This window comes from Saimiri boliviensis, chromosome 9 (genome assembly GCF_048565385.1).
Source record: "Saimiri boliviensis isolate mSaiBol1 chromosome 9, mSaiBol1.pri, whole genome shotgun sequence".
NCBI classification, from domain to species: domain Eukaryota; kingdom Metazoa; phylum Chordata; class Mammalia; order Primates; family Cebidae; genus Saimiri; species Saimiri boliviensis.
The window spans coordinates 44,513,249-44,535,905 of record NC_133457.1 but is presented as its reverse complement, the minus strand read 5'-3'; the positions used below and the strand labels follow the sequence as shown (position 1 = coordinate 44,535,905).

Sequence of the window (22,657 nt, the reverse complement as noted above, 5' to 3'; positions counted from 1 at the left end):
GAAAAAAAAACAATCATTAGAATGAACTGGCAACCAAAAGAATGGGAAAAAAGTTTTGCAATTTACCCATCTGACAAAGGGCTAATACCCAGAATCTACAAAGAAGTAAAAGGTTTACAAGAAAAAAACAAACCCATTCAAAAGTGGGTGAAGAATATGAACAGACACTTTTCAAAAGAAAACATATATGAGGCCAACAAACATATGAAAAAATGTTCATCATCACTGGTCATTAGAGAAATGCAAATCAAAACCACATTGAGATATCATCTCACACCAGTTAGAATGGTGATCATTAAAAAATCTAGAGACAACAGATGCTGGAGAGGATGTGGAGAAACAGAAACACTTTTACCATGTTGGTGGGAGTGTAAATTAAGACAGTGTGGTTATTCCTTAAGGATCTTGACATAGAAATACCATTTGATGCAGCAATGCCATTACTGGGTATATACCCAAAGGATTATAAATCATTCTATTATAAAGACATATGCACAGCTATGTTCATTGCAGCTCTATTTACAATAGCAAAGATCTGAACCAACCCAAATGCCCATCAATGATAGACTGCACAAGGAAAAGGTGATGCATATACACCGTGGAAATACTATGCAGCCATAAAAAATGATGAGTTAATGTCCTTTGTAGGGACATGGATGAATCTGGGAACCATCATTCTCAAGAAACTGACACTAGATTGGAAAGTCAAACACCACGTTCTCACTCACAGGCAGGAGTTGAACAATGAAAACACATGGACACAGGAGGGGAGCATCACACACTGGGGTCTGTTGGAGGAGGGGTGAGGGGAGGGACAGTTTGGGGTGGGGGAGGTTGGGGAGAGATAACATGGGGAGAAATGCCAGATATAGGTGATGGGGGGATGGAGGCAGCAAACCATCTTGTCGTGCATGTACCTACGCAACAATCCTGCATGATCTGCACATGTACTGCAGAACCTAAAGTACAATAAAACATAAATAAAAATAAATAAAATATGGCAATATACTATGAATAGTGGTGATGATACACAATACTACAAGATAGTATAAGGATATATGGTTACTAAATTGTATAATCTCAGTTAATATACAGAGAAATAAGAATATAAAAATCAAAATATGTGCTTTTTCTGGATACAGAACTCTTAAAATTACATGTGAATTTTATTTAACTATTCCTGCTTTATAAAAATATAAATTACTATAAATATTTTTGATTACATAAGTGAATAACAATAATGAACAATTATTGAGGGCTTAACATGTATGGGGAACTATTAAACTCAGAAGGTCTCAATAAGTTGATTAAGATTTCACGATGAGTAAGTAAGTGGTCAATTAGAACCTACAACTGACTCAAAATTCCATGATGACAGCATGGTATTATGCTGCCTCTTTGTTTTCTTAAGTAGGATGATTTTAAACTGTGGACTTCTTAGAATATGATTATATTTAAACAAAACTTTGTGGATGATAGAAATGTTTTATATCTTGATTGTTGTGGTGGCTTCATAGGTACATGCACTTTCAAAAGTCATCAAATCTTATACTTATGGCATTTAATTTCACTCCTCAACAATGTTGGCTTAAAAAAACTAAAACTAAAAATCTATTTTAAAAAATCTGTGGGCATATTTACTGTGTAAAATAAAGTGCTTGTTCATCAAGAGATACCACTGTGTTAGAGATATAGTGAATATGACAACAGATAAGAAATAAAAAATTCATATTTTAAAAATGTTATTTTTAAGGATAATTTTTTTACTGTACCTATTCTCAATTATATAATTAAATAATGCATATATACCATACTAAATCCAATGTTCAGATAAAAGCCTTCCATTTTTTATTATGCCAAATACACAGATATGCTCTGTGTTTCTTTCACCAACAGTTTCTAATTGTGTGTCCCTAAAAGTCAAAGGTTGCAAGGGAAATATGTGACAAAACTACACAGCTAAAACAAAATCCAGCAAGCATCATTTAACAAGTCAAAATTACTTTACATTAGGCATAGAATTAGCAGATTTGATGCCACACTGTGATGTGTTAGACAGCTGAAATCTGTTGGCTCAGGCAAAAATAAACGGTTAATTTTTTTTGTATCAGCAGCAATATTGAGTGAGTAAGCAAAGTATTGATCCTTATTTGTTTCCTTTGATTCAATTTATCCTGAGGCTTCCCTCCAAAACTCTCCTTGGGATCTGCACAATAAAAGAGCTTCATATTCAAAACCTTCCTTCTTTCACATCAGTGGCACAGTATTGGATACAGTGTCTAAGTTAAAACGCTGTTTCCTGTATTTCCCAATATAAACTCAAACTCTACCTTAGAACAAGATTTATGATGTAAGTCCAATAAAATCATCCATATATTACTGATTAATTTGGGCTTTATTCTGTCTAAATATTTATCAGTTACCACTTAAATACCTGGAAGTGTGCTAGGAACTGGAGGTCCAAAAATGAATTGAATAAATGTATTGTCCTCAAAAGTTTTCAGTTAAGAATGCAGTAGAGATTGGTAGGGAGAGGGAAGGGAAGGGGAAAAAAAAAAAAAAAAAAAAAAAAAAAAAAAACAGGAAAAGAGAGAAAGTTACAGAGATGAAACAAAATAGAAATTGAGATAGTGGTGGAGACAGAGATATATGGAGATGATAGAGTAAACCAGAAGATCAGGGGAAGAATGTTAGGAAAAAATGACTATTGTGGTATAGGTGGGGCATTAAGAAAAAGGTATGCATTCCACTTGAAAGAAATGTTGAATGATGAAAGGACCACTTAAAATGGCTTTCAACTTTTACTTGTCTAGAAAGACTGTCCTGCTCGAGTTTTCCAACAACCTTGATGTTTCCAAATCTAAATGTATCTTCTCTCTTAGTATATTTCTTGACTTCTCAACAGGTATTCAACGTATTGTATCATTCTATCTTCTTCAAATACTTTCTTCTCTCAGCTTCTGCTGTATAAGCACACTCTTGCACTCCTGGTTGTCCTTCACGATACTGATTGTTCCTTTATTAGCTCCTTTCTTGGTTTCTCATCTTCTTAGAACCTCAAAACTCAAGTTGTGTGGACATTTTCTTTTTCTTTTTTTCTTTTTTTTTTTTTTTTTTTTGTTATACACATTCCCTATGCATGGATCACGATTAAGAGATAGGGCTCTTAAACAAAACTTCTTAATTTGTAGCCTGGATTTGCTAATTACCAGCTGTGTGACCTTGGGCAATTCAGTTAACTTCTTTGTGCCATTGTTTTTTCACCTATGAAATGGGAATTGGCATGACATCTAAATGAATTAACACATGTAGTATAAAGCACTTACATGCAAAATACTAAGAACGATCTATCATACTTATTAGATACCACAGTTATATCTAATCAATATGGATTTAAAAGCCATTTATAATGCTCATGACTTCCATCTTATATTCTTTACTTTTTTACTTTGAAAACTAGAATCATATATCAAATGGCCAATGTGCAGCTCATTTTAGCTGTCTAATACAATCTCAAAAATAACAAGACTGAGAAAAGTGCTTGCTTTCTCTGCAGCCAAAATTGCCCCTTCCAAAACCCTCCTCATTTTCTGAAATGGCTCTATATTCACTCACGATAGTCAAGCTAGAGTTAAGGAATTATCCCCAATTTCTCTGTTTCTTAACCCTTTTGTCATATACAGTTCACGAGTAAATACTATCAAAATTATCTCCAAAATATATTCTAAATTCAACCGATTTAACCTCCTCTACCATTATAATCTTATTCCAAGCCATTACCACCTCCTTCCTGGACTTCCACAAAAGCCTCCTTGCTCATCTTATTGCTTCTCCCTTTGTACTCCCCTACAATCTATTCCATGCAGAACACCTGACCTTCCTTATGTTCCTTGTATACAACAAGCTCATTTTTTTCTTCAAGCTTTGGCCCAATTCTTATATATGTCTGTAATGCCCTTATTTCTGACCTATACCCTATCTGCCTGACTCCTTCCTGCAAATGAGGTCTCACATTAAAGGGGACACACAGAGTAACCTCCTAGTCATTAGATACAACCTGTTTTTCATGACATTTACATCTTCTAACGTTTTCTTTAATTATTTATTCATATATCATTTTTATCCATTAGAAAGAAAATTCTATGGAAAAACTTACCAGTCCTTTAGATATCTGCATTGCTTGGTACACAGATGACAATCACTATGTATGTTTGAATAAATGAATAAAAACACTATGCCAGTAGTGAAGCAGAAGAGCTACTGGGTATCATAAATGCCAAACAGTTGAAGCCTTGGAAATTGATTCTAGATTGGGAAAAAGAGTTACCCAGGGTTTTTTATTTGGACCACTGTTCACATAGAGAATAGTGGGTTCCCTTAAAGAAGGGATAAGTCCAGGACAAAACTCACTTTGGACAATGAATTTGATAGCTCTTGGGTTATGACACTGGAATTGTCTACAGAATTAGGATATATGGATCTAGAACTAAACAAATAGTTGATGGATGGGCAATTAGAATAGCTGAAGTTGTTTGTGTAGTAAAGAGCAGACAATTTAAAGAGTGAAAAGAGAGTCCAACCTCCAGAAAATTCCAAAATATTCAAGAGGCAGAATATTCAAGAGGCAAAATATTCAAGAGGTAGAAGAAAAGCTAGGGAGAATAATCTCCAAAAGGCAAGAGGAAACCCACGTAAAAGGAATTTACCATCCATAGGAGAATAAAGGAAGGATCAACAGGGTCCAGTAACAGAGGGGTTAATTAAAGTAAAGACTAAAAAGAGCCAGTTGTATTTATCAATTAAAAAATCATTGGACAAATTGAAGACCAGGATGCCATCTGAACTTGCCAGAGTTCTGCCCTTGAAACTTAAGACCCTCTAATTTGCAGGCACTCAGCATGATGTCTGCCTGGAATTCCACCTCTTTGAGTTCCAGATCTTTACTTGCACATCCAGAAAGAGTTGATTACAACCTTTTTTGGGCTACCACCAAGATGACAAACCAAATCAACTGTAGCTCTCAATGATTTTTTATTTTTATTTTTATTTTCTCTGTTCCTAAGATAAATATGGAAAAACATCAGCTATCAGGAATTTAAGTATATTTTAAAATTGATCATGAGATATGTAAACATTCAGCAGAAGATTCTTCATTCAAAGTAATAAAAACAATTATAAATGGTGATCAATGAATCAGTGGGACAATAATTTCTAGGATGCCTCTAAAACGCTAAGAAATGTAAATTATTTTTAAAGACTCACTGAACATATGTTCACTATAGTCAGCAAGAAAAATGTAAGTATACACAGAAATTTAATAACACGAGTCAAAATAGGAACAGTTTCTTGCTTAATCATCAATTAAATGCAAACATTATTAAAAAGTAGAATGTTGAATAAATGTTTGACTTTTGAAAGTTATATAAAGCAGGAAGGTAAGATATTTCCAAGGACGTCTTTGAAAACCTTGCAGAGGCATATTCCAGGACTTTATTATCCATGTGCCTAATCTAAAATGTCAGTTTGTTATCAGAAGATCAAACTCATCCCCAAATTTTCATAATAATATCCATTTTTAGTACTTCTGGTTAATTGAAAACAAATTGCTAGGTCCTATGAAACTGCTAGAGCCTATGAAAATCAGAGTAAGAAAGCTGAAACAGAGAATTAAATTATATTTTCTGATTTATGTAGGCACCATTAACTCCAAGAGTTCTCGAGCTTTGCTATATCATAGAATTATCTGAGCAGGCTTTAAAAAAATCCCAAAGTCCAGGTTGATTCCCCACTGGTTAAATCAGAATACTTGGAGAGTGAGCTCCAAACCTGTTTCTTAAAGCTCCCTAAGGGATTCTCACAAATTTGAGAACCTATGATTTATGCCACCCTTATTCTAAATATATGAATGTTTCAGTCATTATAAATAATGGCTTTGAAGTCAGATCCAAATTTTGAATCCTTGTGACTGTGGTGACTACATAAATTTGGACAAGTTTCTTAACCCTTTTGTACGTCAGTTTTAAAGAAAGTATTATTCCCACTTCATAGGATAGTTCTGAGCATTTAATAATTTAAAAAATAGAGTATAAGGTATGTAATACATAATAACTGCTGTTAGCATAATATATAAATATAATAAACTATTATTAATGACAATTATTTAGTATTAATCAAATACTATGTCTGACTTACAGCAGGTGATTGACAAACATAAATTTGCCCAAATCTAAATTAATATATGTAGCCCATTGTCAGATCTCTGCTGAATCAAGGAATTCCAATATGGTGTTTTGGGTCTTTAAAGCACTCTCTCATTTAAAATACACAAAGGCAGAGTTTAAAGATTCTAGTATTCACGTCCTGCGCACACCTGCCACCACATAGATTTACGACATCTCTAAAGCAGCCGCGTAATTTGAGTCTGACTTGCAGAAGAAAGCTACTAATAAATTTTCTAGGATCTTATTAGAGGAAACTTTTAAATCTTCAGTGACAGAGTAAGAAAGAACTCTAAAAATTTCCAGTCACATTTTTCTTATTTACTTGGTTACCCTGGAGTGCATGATGACTTGTTTTCCTTTAGTTGTATCTGAACAGTCTGACAGATTACTGTGACAAGGTTACTTTTAAATTGATAAAAGGTTTGATTGTGTCGGTGCATTTGTCAAAACTGTCTGACACCGTGTATAATGGACTCTGCACTTGGAGCCTGGATGGCACTTGAGTCTGGCTCTTACTATTCAGCGTTCAGCACGCACCATAATGAGACATCCAACAGGGTTGTGTAAAAGTCCGGGAGATTAGCTTGGGCAGACCTTTCGGCTCTTGAGCACAAACACTTCTATTTTGTTCCTCTGGCTTTTCATTGTGGGTGTTTCTCCTCTCTTGTTAAATGTTGAAGTGACATTCAGAGTTTCATTTTAAAGGGGGAAATGCTAGGGTGTCATAACTTGAGCAAAGAAAACGTTTACAGAGAAAAATGAGGAGCAGGGCAGTTGACTTTCCTGCTCTTGTGGTAAAGAATGGAAATACGTATGTCCCTACCCAAGAGCTTCCCTCTACTTTCCTTTATTCTCTTTCAAGTGGCCTTAGAATGTTTACTTTATAAAAGAAAAACAATTCACTCTGTTCCTTCCTTCACAATATTTTAATTAACTCCAGAGTAGTTAACCACAGGAAAGCGGGGGCAACTGGCTGGGGCTTCCTGAGATCATTGTATTAATTCCAAAGTATAAGGCACAAAATGGTTTTAAAATATGTTGTAGATGTGGAAAATACAAATGCAATAATGATTTTTTTGCCATTTTAAATGCTACCCATTATAATACATATTTGATTTTATTTTTTAGAAGCAATTTAACTGTGTTTCAAGGGCATGTTCAGAATCATAAAATAGGAGTTACCAATTTCTAGAAAGGAGAAAATCTAACTTAATAAGATGTAAAAAAAATCATTACACTACGAAAATTATATTTAGCTCAAAAAAAGTTGCAATGCACTCTCTTACTTTACTAAACCATCTATCTACTGCAACTTCCATCTGGTCCTCCTGAGATAAGCATAAAGGGCATGTGATCCAAGTCTTCCATCAATAGTCTTCCAAAGATAATCCATCCATGAATATATTTGTATAATGAGTTGGAATCCCAGTTTTTATTATATTGCCTTTAGTGCTTTTAATATTACAGCCATTTAATTCTTTAATAGTATATTGGTGACCCGTTCATGACTGGGTAAGAAAAAGGAATTAACTAAAAATCAACTCATTTGGGTTCTATTTTGTGCTACTTTGCTGTTTCTTTTGAAGTTCATTTGGTTAATTGTTCCCATGTCCCTGTTTTTTAATGGAAAAATGAATGCATATGACAAAATCCTTTACCACACATAATTTTTCTGTCACCACAATGATTACTTCTCTCACCCTCTTTCCTGAACAAAAAGTGCTCTTCTTTCAGCTTACTTTTCGACTATTCCTACTCTAATTGTTCCTTGATCTCAGAAGACCCCTTCTCTCTACTCTGCAGCTGGGGTTACCTATTTGAAAGAAAAATACAGCTATGCTACCTTCCTGTTGATGACAATTCAATGGTTTCCACCATTGCTCTTAAGATAAATCAAGCTTCTGACATCATCTCCGAAGGAATCATCTTGTCCTTCCATGTTTTCTAGCTCATTCTGCCCCACACTCCACCTCCTCCTCTCTGCTGTAGTCATGTTGGCTTTTTCTCAGTCCTTTGTCCTTGGCATGGCCCCTCCAGCCCTTGGTTCAACACACGGTGTTTCCTCTACCTGGCACGCTCTTCTGCTTTTTTTCTCAATTAGGTAAATCTACATATCCTTCTCATCTTAGCTCTATTGTCACTTCCTCAGAGATCGCTTTGCTAGTCACCCTAACTCGGTCTAATCTTGTGTTATAAAATCTGTTCATACCATGCTCCTCTCTTTTTTGCGCTTATAGTTGCATTTTCATATCAGATCATCTATTTATGTCCATTTTCCCTAGTGGAATATAATATTTCTCCGTTGTCTCCATTTACTCACCACTGAATCCTTAGCACAGGCATGTAGGAGCTACTCCGTAAATATTTCTTGACTGAGAACAAAATAAAGTTCTCTAAGGTTTCTCAAGCAAAAGACATTACAAGGTTTTTAACTACACTATTTTCTACACTACACACAATATAATGCATTCATCCAAAACAGATATGACTAGAAAGATTTTTTTAGTAAAATAATTATTTAGATCTATCAATCTTCAATTTTATCTTTTCTTTGATTTTACTTGTGATCTGAACATAGAAGCTTTGATGATGAATGAGAATAGAATTTCTTAATAAGAATTTGCTCTCAGATTACACATTGAGAAATAATGCAATTTCCTTTTCTTTAATACCATTTTCTTACTGTTCATTAGCATTAATATGGATATTATATACTAATACCAGAAAATTCAATATGCCTATGCCTTTTTTTAAAAAAAGGCAATAGGTATTTTGTGTATCTCTGTTTTCTATTACAAAGTATATTAGCAAATATTGCATTTCCTATAAGGAATATTAACTCTAAAAGTACTTATAATTTCATAGAAAAATATGGAAAATGAATCTTGATGGAAAGTTCATTTAAATCTACTAAAATTATCTGTTTTGTGGGTAAAATTATTTTAGAGTGTGAGATGAGTTACAGGAATGAGAAGTGATTTTAATCTTTAGAAGACTGTTAATGTAAAATGGTAACAAGCACTGTGAGAGGCCAACACTATAAGAGAGAAAACGTGGCTTTACAAATGACCTCCACTGGTCTCCTACCAAAGGATTTTTCAGCCACCAGGTCATAGCCACGAAGCTGAATAAATTCTAACTGCGACTCTGCCAACATTGCACAAGAAGATTGGAAGAAGATATAAAAGGTGATCTTGAGTAAGTTTTGCAGCTAAATAATGGGATCCTCAATCAAATACCAACATTTAAAAATTAAAAAAAAAAGCATAAAGGATTGTTGAGTTCAAATCCATTATTTTGTATACGGGGGAAACCAAAGTTAAGAGGTATCAAGTCATGACTCTAAGGCCACTGACTCAGTTGATAGGACAGCCAAGATTGAAAGACAGATCTCCTGGCTCACTGTTATTTCCACCACATTATGTTGCCCAATCACATCATTTCTTTAAGATTCTCTAGGAAGAAGAATCTAAGCAATAAACCCCAGTTCTAGTTCACCGCAGTCATGGGAAAACCCACAAACATTTTTACAATAACAATAAATGGGCCAGATCTTATTAGCTGACAAATAATATGAACAAGTAACTATTATCCTCTGTTCACTTAATATTCTTTACATTTATCATAAGCAGATAAGAAACATTCACAAAACTTATTCCTTCAATAACAATGCTTCTGTATTACCACAATCTCTCTGAGTTAAAAATGGCAATATAGGCTTTTAAGTGATCATTTCCGTTTGCAAAATTCTGGCAATTCTATGCAGAAATGGATATGGACACAGCAATTCATAGTATGATGCTACATCAGTGGTGTGTTCATAAAGCAGCTCTTCAATAAAACAAAAGTTTAAAAAGCTCTGATTTGCAGGATGTGCTGATTCCTGTGTTATAAATACTCCCACAAGGGCCAATTTCACACTACCAAGTCTGTAACAGACTGCTCATAAAATTTTTGAATATTTAACAATTGGCTCAAGTGTGTTAGTCAGAGGCAGCTCCAGTACGCTACTGATACTACAGTAAACACAGAAATAATAAAAATCAACCCAGTCTTTTAAGAAACAGGAAACCAAAGTTTAGTGGGAGGAAGTGGTCTGCCTCAAGATTACACAGTGGTTAAGCAGGTTTTAACACTCAAAATTCCATCTCAACTACCCTCATCAATTAGTGAAACTTTATACAGTAGAAATAGTTGGTGGTCTTCAAGACTCGAGACAGTGGCCAGGCACAGTGGCTCATGCCTGCAATCCCAACACTTTGGGAAGCTGAGGTGGGTGGATGATGAGGTCAGGAGTTCGAGACCAGCCTCACCAACATGGTGAAACACTGTCTCTACTAAAAATATAAAAATTATCTGGGTGTGGTGGCATGTGCCTGTAATCCCAGCTACTCAGGAGGCTGAGGCAGGAGACTCACTTGAACCCGGGAGGCGGCGGTTGCAGTGAGCCAACATTGCGCTACTGTGGAGACCTGCTTGAACCCGGGAGGCAGAGGCTGCAGTCAGCTGACATTGCACCACTGCACTCCAGCCAGGTGACAGAGCGAGATTCTGTCTCAAAAAAAAAAAAAAAAAAAAGACCATTGAGAGAAGTGCTTCACAAAAGATCAACAATACTAACGATCCTGTTAAAAATGCGTATTTTGGGGCTGTACCCCAGACTTAGTGAATCTTAATTCCTTGGGGCGAGACATCTTTGTGTCCACAGGCTCTCCAAGAGGAAAAGAGCAGTGAGAAAGAAACTTTCCCTAATAGCTACCTTAAAAAAAATGAGTTTCAAATATAAATCAAGGACAATAGCTAGTTTTCTTTTTACTTCATCCGAATCTTCTATCATAAAGCCAACAATCTTTCACATTTTCAGAGACCTTGCTTTTTAAAATATCGTTTAGATTTTTTAAACAAGATTTATTTTTACTTCAGCCAAACTTTCTATCATAACACCTACAATCTTTCACATTTTCAAAGACCTTGCTTTTCAAAATATAGTTTAGAATTTTTAAACAACAAAAGAAAAAGTTGAGTTATTTATCTTCTGATTCCCAACCTTAATATTCTATAGACCAAAATCTAACATATATTTGTATGTCTGTGCTCTGGCATATTTAATATCCTTTGAAAAAATTAAAAAAAAAAAAAAATATATATATATATATATATATATATATATATATATATATATATATACAATTCTCTTTCAAGGTTTCGCCTTGCCTTTTTTGGGCAGATCACCTGAGGTTAGGAGTTCGAGACCAGTCTGGCTAACACGGTGAAACCCCGTCTCTACTAAAAAAATAAAAAAATTAAGTGGGCATGGTGGCAGGCACCTGCAATTCAAGCTACTCGAAAGGCTGAGGCAGGAGAATCACTTGAACCCAGGAGGTGGAGGCTGCAGTGAGCCGAGATCCTACCATCACTGCCACCCTAAGCTACCTACTGTTTTGTCAAACAATTAGATAGTTACCTATTTGTATTTCAGTTCATCTGCCACTTTCTGCTGTGTTGATATGTACTCCCAATCTTAAATCTAGGACAAAGGCAAATAAATATTGTCTGTTTTGTTTTCCTCTTTCAATATTTTAGAGGTCAGAACATTTACAAAATAAATATCCTCACAGCTTTTTTTTTTTAAAGCATTCCAAAAGAGAAAAATAACAATTGAGCAATAGTTTTAATTTAAAAATACATGGCTAAGTCACAATAAAATGACAAATACGTGTTCTAATATCACTTTGAAAAGAATCAGATACTAACCAAAAAATACAGGTCTATGATTATTAATTCATTACTAATTTTATGGGAAAGTGAACTTAACTCTGTGTTTATTTGCACAGAAAGAAGAGAACTAATGACATAAATGTTGGTAGATAACAGATTCATGAAAACATTTTGGAAGAGTTTTAATCATTTCCAAGCTGCGAAGCAAATATGAAACTACTCAGTAAGTGTGGTCCTTGGCCTTGGTAGGCGATAGCTTCACTCAACATAGTAGTAGATGTTTTTAAGGAAACTAGAGAATTAGCCTTATGCTTCTCCAAATGCATGGTCCTGGCTGAACAGACATTTACCAAACACTGGCCAGAAAAGCTTTGTGACACAAGAGACTTCTGCGTTTTTGAGATTCCCTTCACTAATACTTCTCAAGAAAATCTGCTTATTTCATGAGAATCACCACTGACTCCACTGGTCACATGGTTTCAGAGAGGAACTCTATTCGTGATCTTCACCTTACAGGTCAACTATCTATGCAGTAGCCAGCATTTCCATGTATATTTGCTCAAGAACTTCTACTCAACAACACAAAGCAAACAACTTCCACTCCCCAAAATAAACTAGCTTCAAATCTCAAATTTCAGTCCGTTTGTAAAGAACAGTCTTCCTCACTGAGACACCAGTGGATGAGTACACTGACTGCTATAGCACATCCTGCCTGCCAAGGGAAGTATGAGAGTGAGAAATGGCACAGGCAGCAGAAGGAACTTACGGTTGGCACAGCTTGATTAGGTCCTGGTCAGTGGTGCCTGGTGGGAGGCCTCGAATGTACAGGTTGGTTTTACTCAACTGTTCCCCGCTGCTGTTGTTGCTGCTGTTGTTGCTGCTGCTGTTTGTGCTGGGGCTGGGAGGAGCCATGGGGTGGGGAGCTGGTGCATAGGACTGCTGGAAACAGAAAAAGCTGTTACTGGAAAAACAAAAGCCAGCACCCATTCACAGACCAGCAGCACGACTCGAAATCAATGAAAGCTACGTGTCCTCTCCAATACACACTCATAGATACACACACACATTTATATCACTACTCCGTGCTGCATTCAAGAATATCGTTTGCTTTTTTTCATCCCCCTCTGACTCTTCATTCAGATCAGGGTAAGGCAGCCCTGAATGCAACAAAAAGAAGTTACCAGGTGCTCCTGGCAGTAGCATATGGCATTTGAACTTGCCGCTGACTACACTGGCTCTCCTTAGACTGGTAAAGCAGCGTATCTTCCTCCCTAATGAAATGAAACAGTCACTTTTGGCAACGAACTCTGACTCTAGCTTGCCTTTAGCAGCCAAGCATCTTCGATTTCCCTCTATTACTTTGTTCCCTCCTTTCTCCAAAGAAACTCCCTCCTCTTGCTATCCTCAACATCACTGTTCAGCACAATTCCTAATACACAGAAATCATTCTATAAATAGTGATTCTACGACTGAATGAATGAATGACGCTATCTCAGCTCTTTCTCCCATTTCCAAAATTGTTTCTTTATGTTGAATGTTCCTTGTTTGCAAGATGGAGCTACCATTCATTCCCTATCTTCAAGATCCTCTTTAAATTACGCTAATCCAGGATCTCAACCTAGACACTATGAACCACTTGGACGGGATAATTCTTTGTTGTGGGCACTGTCCTTGTTCACCGTGGGATGTCTAGCAGCATCCTTTGCCTCTATCCCCCAGATTCTAGTAGTGCCCATTCCCCGGACACGATCACCAAAAAATATTACCAGACATTGCCAAATGCTCCCTGGTTCTGGGAGGAATCCTTCCCTGAGAGAACCATTACTTTAAATTACTATACAATTCATTACAATTTAAATTTAATTATTTTAATTTGTTTAAATCGTTAGATGACAAAAGTAAAATGATAGAATGACTCAGAATACTGGAATACACAATGTGAGGGTTTTTTAAATTATACATATTAGAATTCATACTATATTTACTCATTATGCTTATTTCTTTTTTTATGCAGGCATATCTTTAAAAGCTCTCAACACTCACTGTCTAGGTGGAGTCCCTGCTGTGTCTCTCACTGGCTATGTGACCTTTAAGTGGTGCCTTAACCTCTCTGAGAAGCAGCATTCTCATTAATACGAAGGAGATAATGGTACTCTCTGAAGTTATAAGACTTTTTTTTCAAAACGTTGAGTTAATGAAAACAAAATGGTTCCTAGAAATTAGTAAGTATACAATAAATACTAGCAAAATAACAATAGTTAATACTTATGGTTTGTATCTGTTTTGTAATAATATTAACCCATATAACTATGCCAGATTTTCTTAGTTGTGACCCCAAATGCTACCGAAAAATGTAACGAGCGCATTCCTCAAGATTCCAGTGGGGAAACTGGCTGAGTTCTAACCCGAAGATGAAGATGAGGTCAAACTATAAAACATTTTGTGCCATGGCACAAAGGTAAGGAATAATATAATCTGAGGGAAAAATGTACTTTAAGCCTCTACAGTTTCATTCTTTAAAAAACCTCAAGAAACATATTCAACATGAAAATAGTATGTCTTTTCATTCCAAAACTTCTGGTGCTGCCCAAAATGGCAGGTCTATTAGGTCTGGGTAAATAAGGAGCTATCCTGGAAATACAGCTGATCATGGCCTTCATCACAGACAGCTAAACTTTTTAGGAAGAATCCTGCAGTGGCTTCCCACTAAACTTACTAAAAAGTCCTGAAAGCTCCACGTGATTTGTTATGAGACTTTTTCTCCAATCGCTTCTCAGACCAGATGCAGTGGTACTCCCAACTTTTCACGCTTCCCATTCTCGGCCCCACTTTACTCAGCTAGCTCTAATCCATCCTTCTGATTTCAAATTAAGTATCATCCTACAACACTCTGTTAGTTTCCTTCCTCCACAGCTTTCAGCATGTTTGGTCTTATTTAATTATTTTTGGCTTACTTACTTAATGCCTGTCTCTAGCACTAATCTGTGTGTTTCCTGAGAGAAGAGAATGTGTCAAACCCATACATGAGTAGCACCTAGCCTAGTGACTGGCATACAGTAGGTGCTTGAGGAGTATTTAGGCTACTATATATATGTAATAAAAATGGAATAAAGCAGCACCTAGCATATAGAGAAAGAAGGTCCAGTTTTAGTAGTACCTGGGATCATTTCTTACAACAGTAATCTGTTTTACACCTTCCAGGATTTTAAATTTGGTCAGTCTCTATTTCCCATTGTTTATAAGACAACGTGCTTTAGATTCAATGTATCAAATGCAACTCATTGCACCTGCTTTCTCATTCCCAGTTCCCCACACCGGCCACCCAACACAATTATCCCATTTGGTTCAATATTGCGATTGTTCTGCCCGTCTCCATGCTAGAAAACTTGGTGTTAGCTTTATCTGCTTCTTAATTCTAAATCTCAGGATATAGTCAACCACCGAAATCTCAAACAGCCTCCTGGAATCATCCTTTTCTCTGAATTACCATTGCTTCTATCAGCCAGAGTCTGTACCATCTTCTATGTAGAGGGCTTCAAGCTTTCTATCATGTTTCATCTTTTATGCCGTTATTCATTGGGAAGGCAGGGTAGGCTGGGGATAAGAAAATTGTCCAGACTGGGCACTATGGTTCATGCCTATAATTCTAGCATTTTGGGAGGCTGAGATGGGTGGACTACTTGAGCCCAGGAGCTCGAGACCAGCAACATGTGGCAAAACCCCATCTCTACAAAAAATACAAAAATTAGCTGGGGTGCCATGTGCCTGTTGTCTCAGCCACCAGGGAGGCTGAGATGGGCGGTTCACTTGAACCCTGGAGGCTGAGGCTTCAGTGAGCCGTGATGACACCACTATACTCCAGCCTGGGCAACAGAGCAAGACCCCGTCTCAGAAAAGTAAAAAAGAATGAAAATTATGCAATGAAAACACACATTGACCAATAATTAAGAAATGTAGAAGCGAAAGAGTAAACATGACAGGAGCAAAACAGAGAGCCTCTAAATTTCTTCTTTGAAACAAACATTTTTTGCTCAGGTGTCGTGGCTCACGCCTGTAATCCCAACACTCTGGGAGCCTGCAGCAGGTGGATCACAAGGTCAGGAGATTGAGACCATCCTGGCAACACAGTGAAACCCCATCTCTATTAAAAATACAAAATATACAAAAATTAGCTGGGCTTGGTGGCGCGTGCCTGTAATCCAAGCTACTCGGGAGGCTGAGGCAGGAGAATTGCTTGAACCAGGGAAGTCGGAGGTTGTAGTGAGCCAGGACTGTGCAACTGCATTCCAACATGGAGACAGAACCATTCTCCTCTTAAAAAAAAAAAAAAAAAAGAGAGAGAGAGAGAGAGAGAGAGAGAAAAGAAAAGGAAAAGGAAAAGAAGAAAACAATTTTCTCTCTATTATTCTTAGTATTACTTTAGTATCAACATTTTTAATGTAGAATTTCAAAATGAATTACAGGGGAGAATAACTTCTTTTCCTGGTATTTGGATTAAATGGAATATATTCATTGCCTTTTGAAATTTAATATCTACATAAAGCTCAAGTTTCTTTGCTAGCATGAAAAACTATGACTTATTTCCTGACATATTGTTTTTCGCTTCTTGGAATCTTCACAAAACTCAAGCTCACCCTCTTTTACAAGCCCCGCGCACAGTAGGCGTTCAATACATGCTTGCGAATTGGCTTCCTGGCCTATATCATAATGAGTCAGATGGGATTTCTCTTTACTTCCCTTATGTGCCTTCTTCTCTTAAAATTCCCAGGGCCTTTTTAAAGCTGTTTGCTACCACTTTCACCTCCCCTCTCTCCAAATTCTTCGAATTCCATTCTGTACTCAGGCTTTTTCAAAAATGAGACTTTTTTAAAGCAGTTTTTCCCATTGCATAGCCTTTAAAACCACTGGGGAGCCAGAAAAATGTCTCCAGCTTTATGTATCACAGATTAGAAGGACTAGCTCACACTGAGTCCTTGACTTGATCAAATAAGAAAGCACCAGCTACAGGATGATCAATATGTGTTTACTTAGCTCTTTTTCCCCCCAGGGCTCTTTGTGAGCATTTCCATAACCAGAACACCATTTAGTAAATTGCACGATGCTTAAAACAATAAACGTGTCCTCCAAAAGGCCCAACAAATTCACTGAGAAAATATCAACAAAACAGTCAAAAGCCAACGGAAGTTGGGATGAGGAGAGGGAACTTGTGAGCACTGAAATGAGATACGTAATTTATAATTAGGAGTAGAAGCACCAGACTTGTGGAGAAAGGATGAATTTCAGAAGCTTTTTGAAGAAAATAGTAAAAGGCAGTTTTCTCTGTCATATTCTTGTTTGTAAATTCTAGAAATTCTGCTGAAGGCGGTAGACTTTCTCAGTGTTACTGAACCAATCAATCTACAGTTTTTAACACCCAGCGTGGGAACTCTTCCTTACCTTTAGTATCTCGTTTATCTGTTGGTGATGTACTGATTGATTCAGGTAGCAGTCAGCATTATAAATCATTCTTTGGTTTTAAGAATTATAATTCCTTCCTCTCCCCCCAGTATCCAGATACACATTGTTTAATCAGCAAAATGTTGGCGGAAAGTTCCCGGGATGCCTGACAAATGCACAGGCCTAAATGAATTAATTTGTGAAAGGCAAAAGCGATTGTGTGTGCTCTTGCTGCCAAAGACATATGACCAAACAACGGCATCTTTAAAAAAATTAAAAAAGTGTCAATAACCTCTAGGGGTTATTGGGTCGCAGCAACCACTTTACTGATGAACGTGGCTCTGCTCCCTTTCTCAGTTCTTTGTCTTTAGTGGGATTTGGAATTTTGTCATTGATTAGAATTTAAATCATTTTGGAGCACTGAGGAAGAAATTCTAAAATGTTAGTAAAGGAAAATATTTTCCTGCAGATAAAACTGACTTTGCTATATTGCTCCAAGGCACTCTTTATAAATCCTGTTTAGGAGTAGAGAGGACTTACGGTCTGGAGTTACTGAATACTGTAACACTGTGGTCTAACAGGGCAAGAGGTTGCTATGAATTTACAGTGTCAGCTTAGAAGCGGTAGAAATGGCACATTCAGAGGGGGATCTTGGATGACACTGATTAAAGAAGAGAGATGGAGGATTTCTCTTGCAGCTGCTTATGTTTGGTAAGTATGCAGATTTTTCTTAGATGTTTATTCATTATAGCTCTGCTGGAAGGTTCTGCTGGGGATTATGGAATAGGGTCTAAAGCCCCTCAGTCACACATTAGGGTTTCTATCTTAAAGGATCAGTGTCAATGTCCTCTTTAAGAAATGAAATAAGATGAACTGGCATCCCATTGGGAAACATGCTATTCCTAAAACAGTAATCCTAATCATTATAGGTAGCATCTGTTGTGTGCTTGCTAAGGATTTTATATGCTATTTCACCACAGCATAATGAGGCAAATAATATTCCTCTCACTTTACAAATGAGGAAACCGAGGCCCAAAAAGGGTAAATGACCTTCTCAAGGTCACAAAGCTGGAGCCCATCTTGTCCCTAGGGAGTATGACTCCAGAAGCCATGCAGTCTCCCACAATACTGCAGAACTTTAGCTTTTAATTATATGGACACAAATAAACATAAACACATCCTTGAAGTAAACTCTGGAGGAGGATGCTCTAGGAAAAGCTCTGTGGCTTCTAAGTATCAGCGGGAGGAAAGGAATGATGATGTCAAACAGCAGACAGTCAACATGAAGGTTAGCAGGCTCTTTCTCTCTAGCAGAATTTAAATGAAGTCCATCTTACAATTTAATTTCAAAGGGGAAGTGACCATCAGAACCAAGCATGATATGAGTTTTTCAAATAATGTCAGACAAGTGGGTTCATTTGTCAAGAGTCATGGTTTGTAATCTAATAACAGGAAAATGAACTGGCTTGTAGATCATCCTAAACAGCTGATTCATTTAGTATGCTTTGTTAATACGCCTCATTTTTCAAGTTTGAAAAGTGCATCAACTGGGTCTTCCTACATTTGTAAAATGTGTGGTTTGGGAATGTAGGTTTGGAGAAACATTAGTTTTGTTTTCTCCTTTTCTTTCTTTTTTTTTTTTTTCAGAAAGCATTTGGGACATTCAGTAAATGCTGCTCACACATCAATAGGGTAAAGAAAATTATTTAACAATCATCTTTTATACAATTATCAAACTATATTTGATAAAGACTTGTCTAGAGGTGGGGTTGGAGTAAATACATATGAGCCAGATAATTTTAAACCTTAGTTCCATATGTTGGCACCACTCACATTTTGGACAAGATAATTCTTTGTTTTAGGGAGCTGTCCTGTGCATTTTAACATATTTAATACCATTCCTGTCCTCTCCCTACTAGATGCTAGTTGCACTGCCCTCTCCCAAACTTGTAACAACCAAAATGTCTCCAGACACTGCCGAATGTCTCCTCGTGGGGTTGGAAATCTCTTTTAGTTGAGTATCACTATTTTAAGTAGGCCCAGATCTTCCTCTTGAAAGGCCAATACAGCACTCCTCACAGAATGATACTAACTCAATGGTCTAAAATTCATTTAAAAAAAAAAAAAAAAAAAAAAAAAAAAAAAAAAACCTTACCACCAAACCAAAGTTCAACTTCGTATGTACAAGTACATACGGCCTTCACCCCCTCCAACATACACACTTCCACCATCTGCAACCAAAGGGTCAGCATGCCACATTTCATTTGCAGCAGACTAAGTCTGAAACATACTTCTCCTTCTGATTGAAAACATAACTCTTTACAAAGGGAATTTTAAATATTTTTTTGCATGCAATTCCCCTTGGCTGGGAATCATCACAGAGCGCTGATGCCAAACTGCAGTCAGTTCTACTGCTGGCATCTGGTTGCTGGCAGGAAGCTGAGGCAGTTGGTCTGGTGGTTTTGGAGTAGCCTTGGACTCTATCACGCGGCAGTCTGTGCTGCTGACGGTCTCCTCAATTTGTTTTTATTCATCTTCTATGCAATAGAATTTGTACTCTTTTTATCCACTCCAGGGTAGAGCCCTGGATACAGCCTCCCAAGGGACTGACGTGCCAACTCTTTTATTATCCAAAAATGAATACAAACTACATTTTTGCCCTAAATCATACATTATTTAGCTTGCACGTACACATGTAATCCACTGCTAGCTGATAACATTGCTGTGCGGGCTGCTGGATTCATCTCCTTGACAGTGTAATTTCCACATAACCTTGATTCTTCAGACCTCTCCTTTAGTGTGAACACAACACGAGAGAGTGGACATGGTAAGAACTGTGGCCGTCACTCGTGCGTCTATAAGAGCCTTAAATGAGAGTGAATAGGAATACTCTCTGTGCAAGTAATAAATGCAGCTAAATACATATCTAAGGCAAGCCATGCAATTACAGCCATGGTTTCCTGAACTACATACATTATGGCTTTGCAATTTTATGCTAGGCAATTGCCTCTCCACTATCTAGAACACAAGCATAGTAAACAATTGTTTCAATTATGTCCTTTATAACAGTTCGGTGAAAATCTGTCTTACTTGTCTTTTCCTACCCAAAACTCAGATATGGAAATAAGCAATAAAAGACAAAACTCCTCATGAAAGGCAATCATTTGAACATTGTCTATCAGCTGGCCTAGGTAATAGCTGCTGTCAACAGTGGTCACATGGGGCTTAAGAGCTCCAGGTTGCCCCGCTATGAATCCAGCTCCACCACTAACTAGGCACTTAAACCTCTTGTCATGAGTGAAAGAGGAATTATGATTATCTCACTTCATAGGAGTGTTGTGAAACTAAAATGTATAAATCAGATGTCGAATGTTTAGCACAGGGCCTGGCACAGAGCCAATATTCAGTCATTTTTTTTTTTTCTTGTTTTCTCATCATTACCATTGTCATTATCATCACCATCATCCCGAGGCAGATCCACAGAATGAGCATTGCCTTCTCAGTTCTAGTTGGAGTCATTCACCTTGAAGGGGCTGCTATAAGAGCCAGTGGTTTTATAAACATGAAAGCCACTATGCTTGAAATGAAATTATGTCATTAGAACTGTGGTTTGCCATTTTCATCAAGAACTAGGCTGTGATGAAACAATCATTGTGGATGGAATGCCTAATTAGTTTCGAAGTATTTACAAATCACTACTGAGTTTTTATTAAAATTCTCTTAGAATGAAATTCACTTTTGCTCTAAATGTTGGTTTTTGAAAACCTCGGCAGATTGCATAATCACACATTGCTCTGTACTATTTACAAACAGGCTTAATTTAAAGTCACTGAATTCCATTCATAGGCTTAGATATTAAATGACATTTTAAAATTCATGGTACTTGGAAACACAAATAGACTAGTTATTGTCCAGTTCAAGCACCTATGAACAAATTTGATTAATAAATGTATAAGTTAGAGAAGAGGTTGCTATAAATGACATCAAAGGAGTTTTATAAAGATTATCAGTTATCAAATGTCACTGACATCTGGTCTTTGCCAAACTTTTCTCTTAATCTGACTAAGTTTTTATCTCTTCAAATACAAACAAACAAAATAAACATATACTCCAGACATTGCAGTGCTTATGGCATTACTTTAAAAAGTCAAGTGTATACCTTAAAAATAACCCAAAATGCTGAGGACTCCAATATTGATAATGATTGTTCCTTGTGGGGTAATGCCATGATGTGTTCCCCAGCTGGAGATTACAGTATTAGCTACACTATGAGCAATAATTGTTAGAATCAGACCATTCCCCAGAAATACTGGAAGTGACCATAATGGAAGATCTGCTTTGTTTGTCCAAGGAATCCCTCAGAGATCAACCTAAATCCCTGCTTTCATGATGAGCTAGAATCGGGGCAATTAGTGAAAACCCAGAACAGGTCACCAGAAACTGTTTATGGGAATCTCTCGGCTAGCCAATAAAGAGATCCTTGGGAATGTACAATTATGCTTAGAGTCATATTCTTACACTTAATAAGAAAGATATATTTGCCTAAGTTTTTAGTTTAGTTTTTCTCCATAATCTTTTTTTCTTTTCTTTTCTTTTTTGAGATGCAGTCTCGTTCTGTCGCCCAGGCTGAAGTGCAGTGGTGCGATCTTGGCTCACTGCAACCTCCACCTCCCTGGCAGCCTTCTGAGTAGCTGGGATTACAGGAACAAGCGACCATGTCTGTTTTGTTTTGTTTTGTTTTGTTTTATTTTATTTTGTTTGTATTTTTAGTATAGATGGGGTTTTTCCTAATTTTGTGTCTTAATTATTATATTTTACAGTCTAATGCTCTATTTCCCTAAAATTACAATTAGTAATATTGCCAACAATTAATTTCCCTACCGTTTTTCAGATGTATACCTTCCTAAATAGAATGGAGACCATTGAATGTAGCTTAAAGAGCACTGACATAAAATATGCAGTGATGATACTTTATTGCACCTAAATGAACGCTTTTAAAAGTTTCCTCCACTTGTGAAAGTCAGGGCTTTGGATAATAATGATGAATTTTCCCTTGTAAATGACTAGTTTCCATATGAACCAATCATATTACTCATTTGGTTACTGATAGCAAAGGGATGATAGAAATAACACACTTTGTTCCCAATTACGCATAACAAAAATTGCTGTCAGTAATGGAAATACAATCACAACACAAAACAGTATCCGTTATTTTTTTTTGATACACCAAATATTTTTGTCTAGTTAAATGAGAATTTTGCTTCTCTTAAAGTGAATCTATG

The 22,657-nt window shown here is 36.7% G+C and overlaps 1 protein-coding gene across 6 annotated transcripts in view; it reads right to left on the bottom strand.

The window, feature by feature from the left end:
• The window catches only part of RBMS3 (RNA binding motif single stranded interacting protein 3), a 1,456,421-nt gene that overhangs the window by 575,631 nt on the left and 858,133 nt on the right, over positions 1-22,657 (bottom strand). For 4 of the 6 annotated variants that reach the window (XM_074405764.1, XM_074405763.1, XM_010346557.3 and 1 more), the window contains one exon: positions 12,706-12,878. In XM_074405764.1, the coding sequence (XP_074261865.1) occupies positions 12,706-12,878 (173 nt within the window). The remainder of the gene's footprint in view (positions 1-12,705; positions 12,879-22,657) is intronic. The other 2 variants (XM_074405765.1, XM_074405766.1) reach the window with 1 other exon arrangement.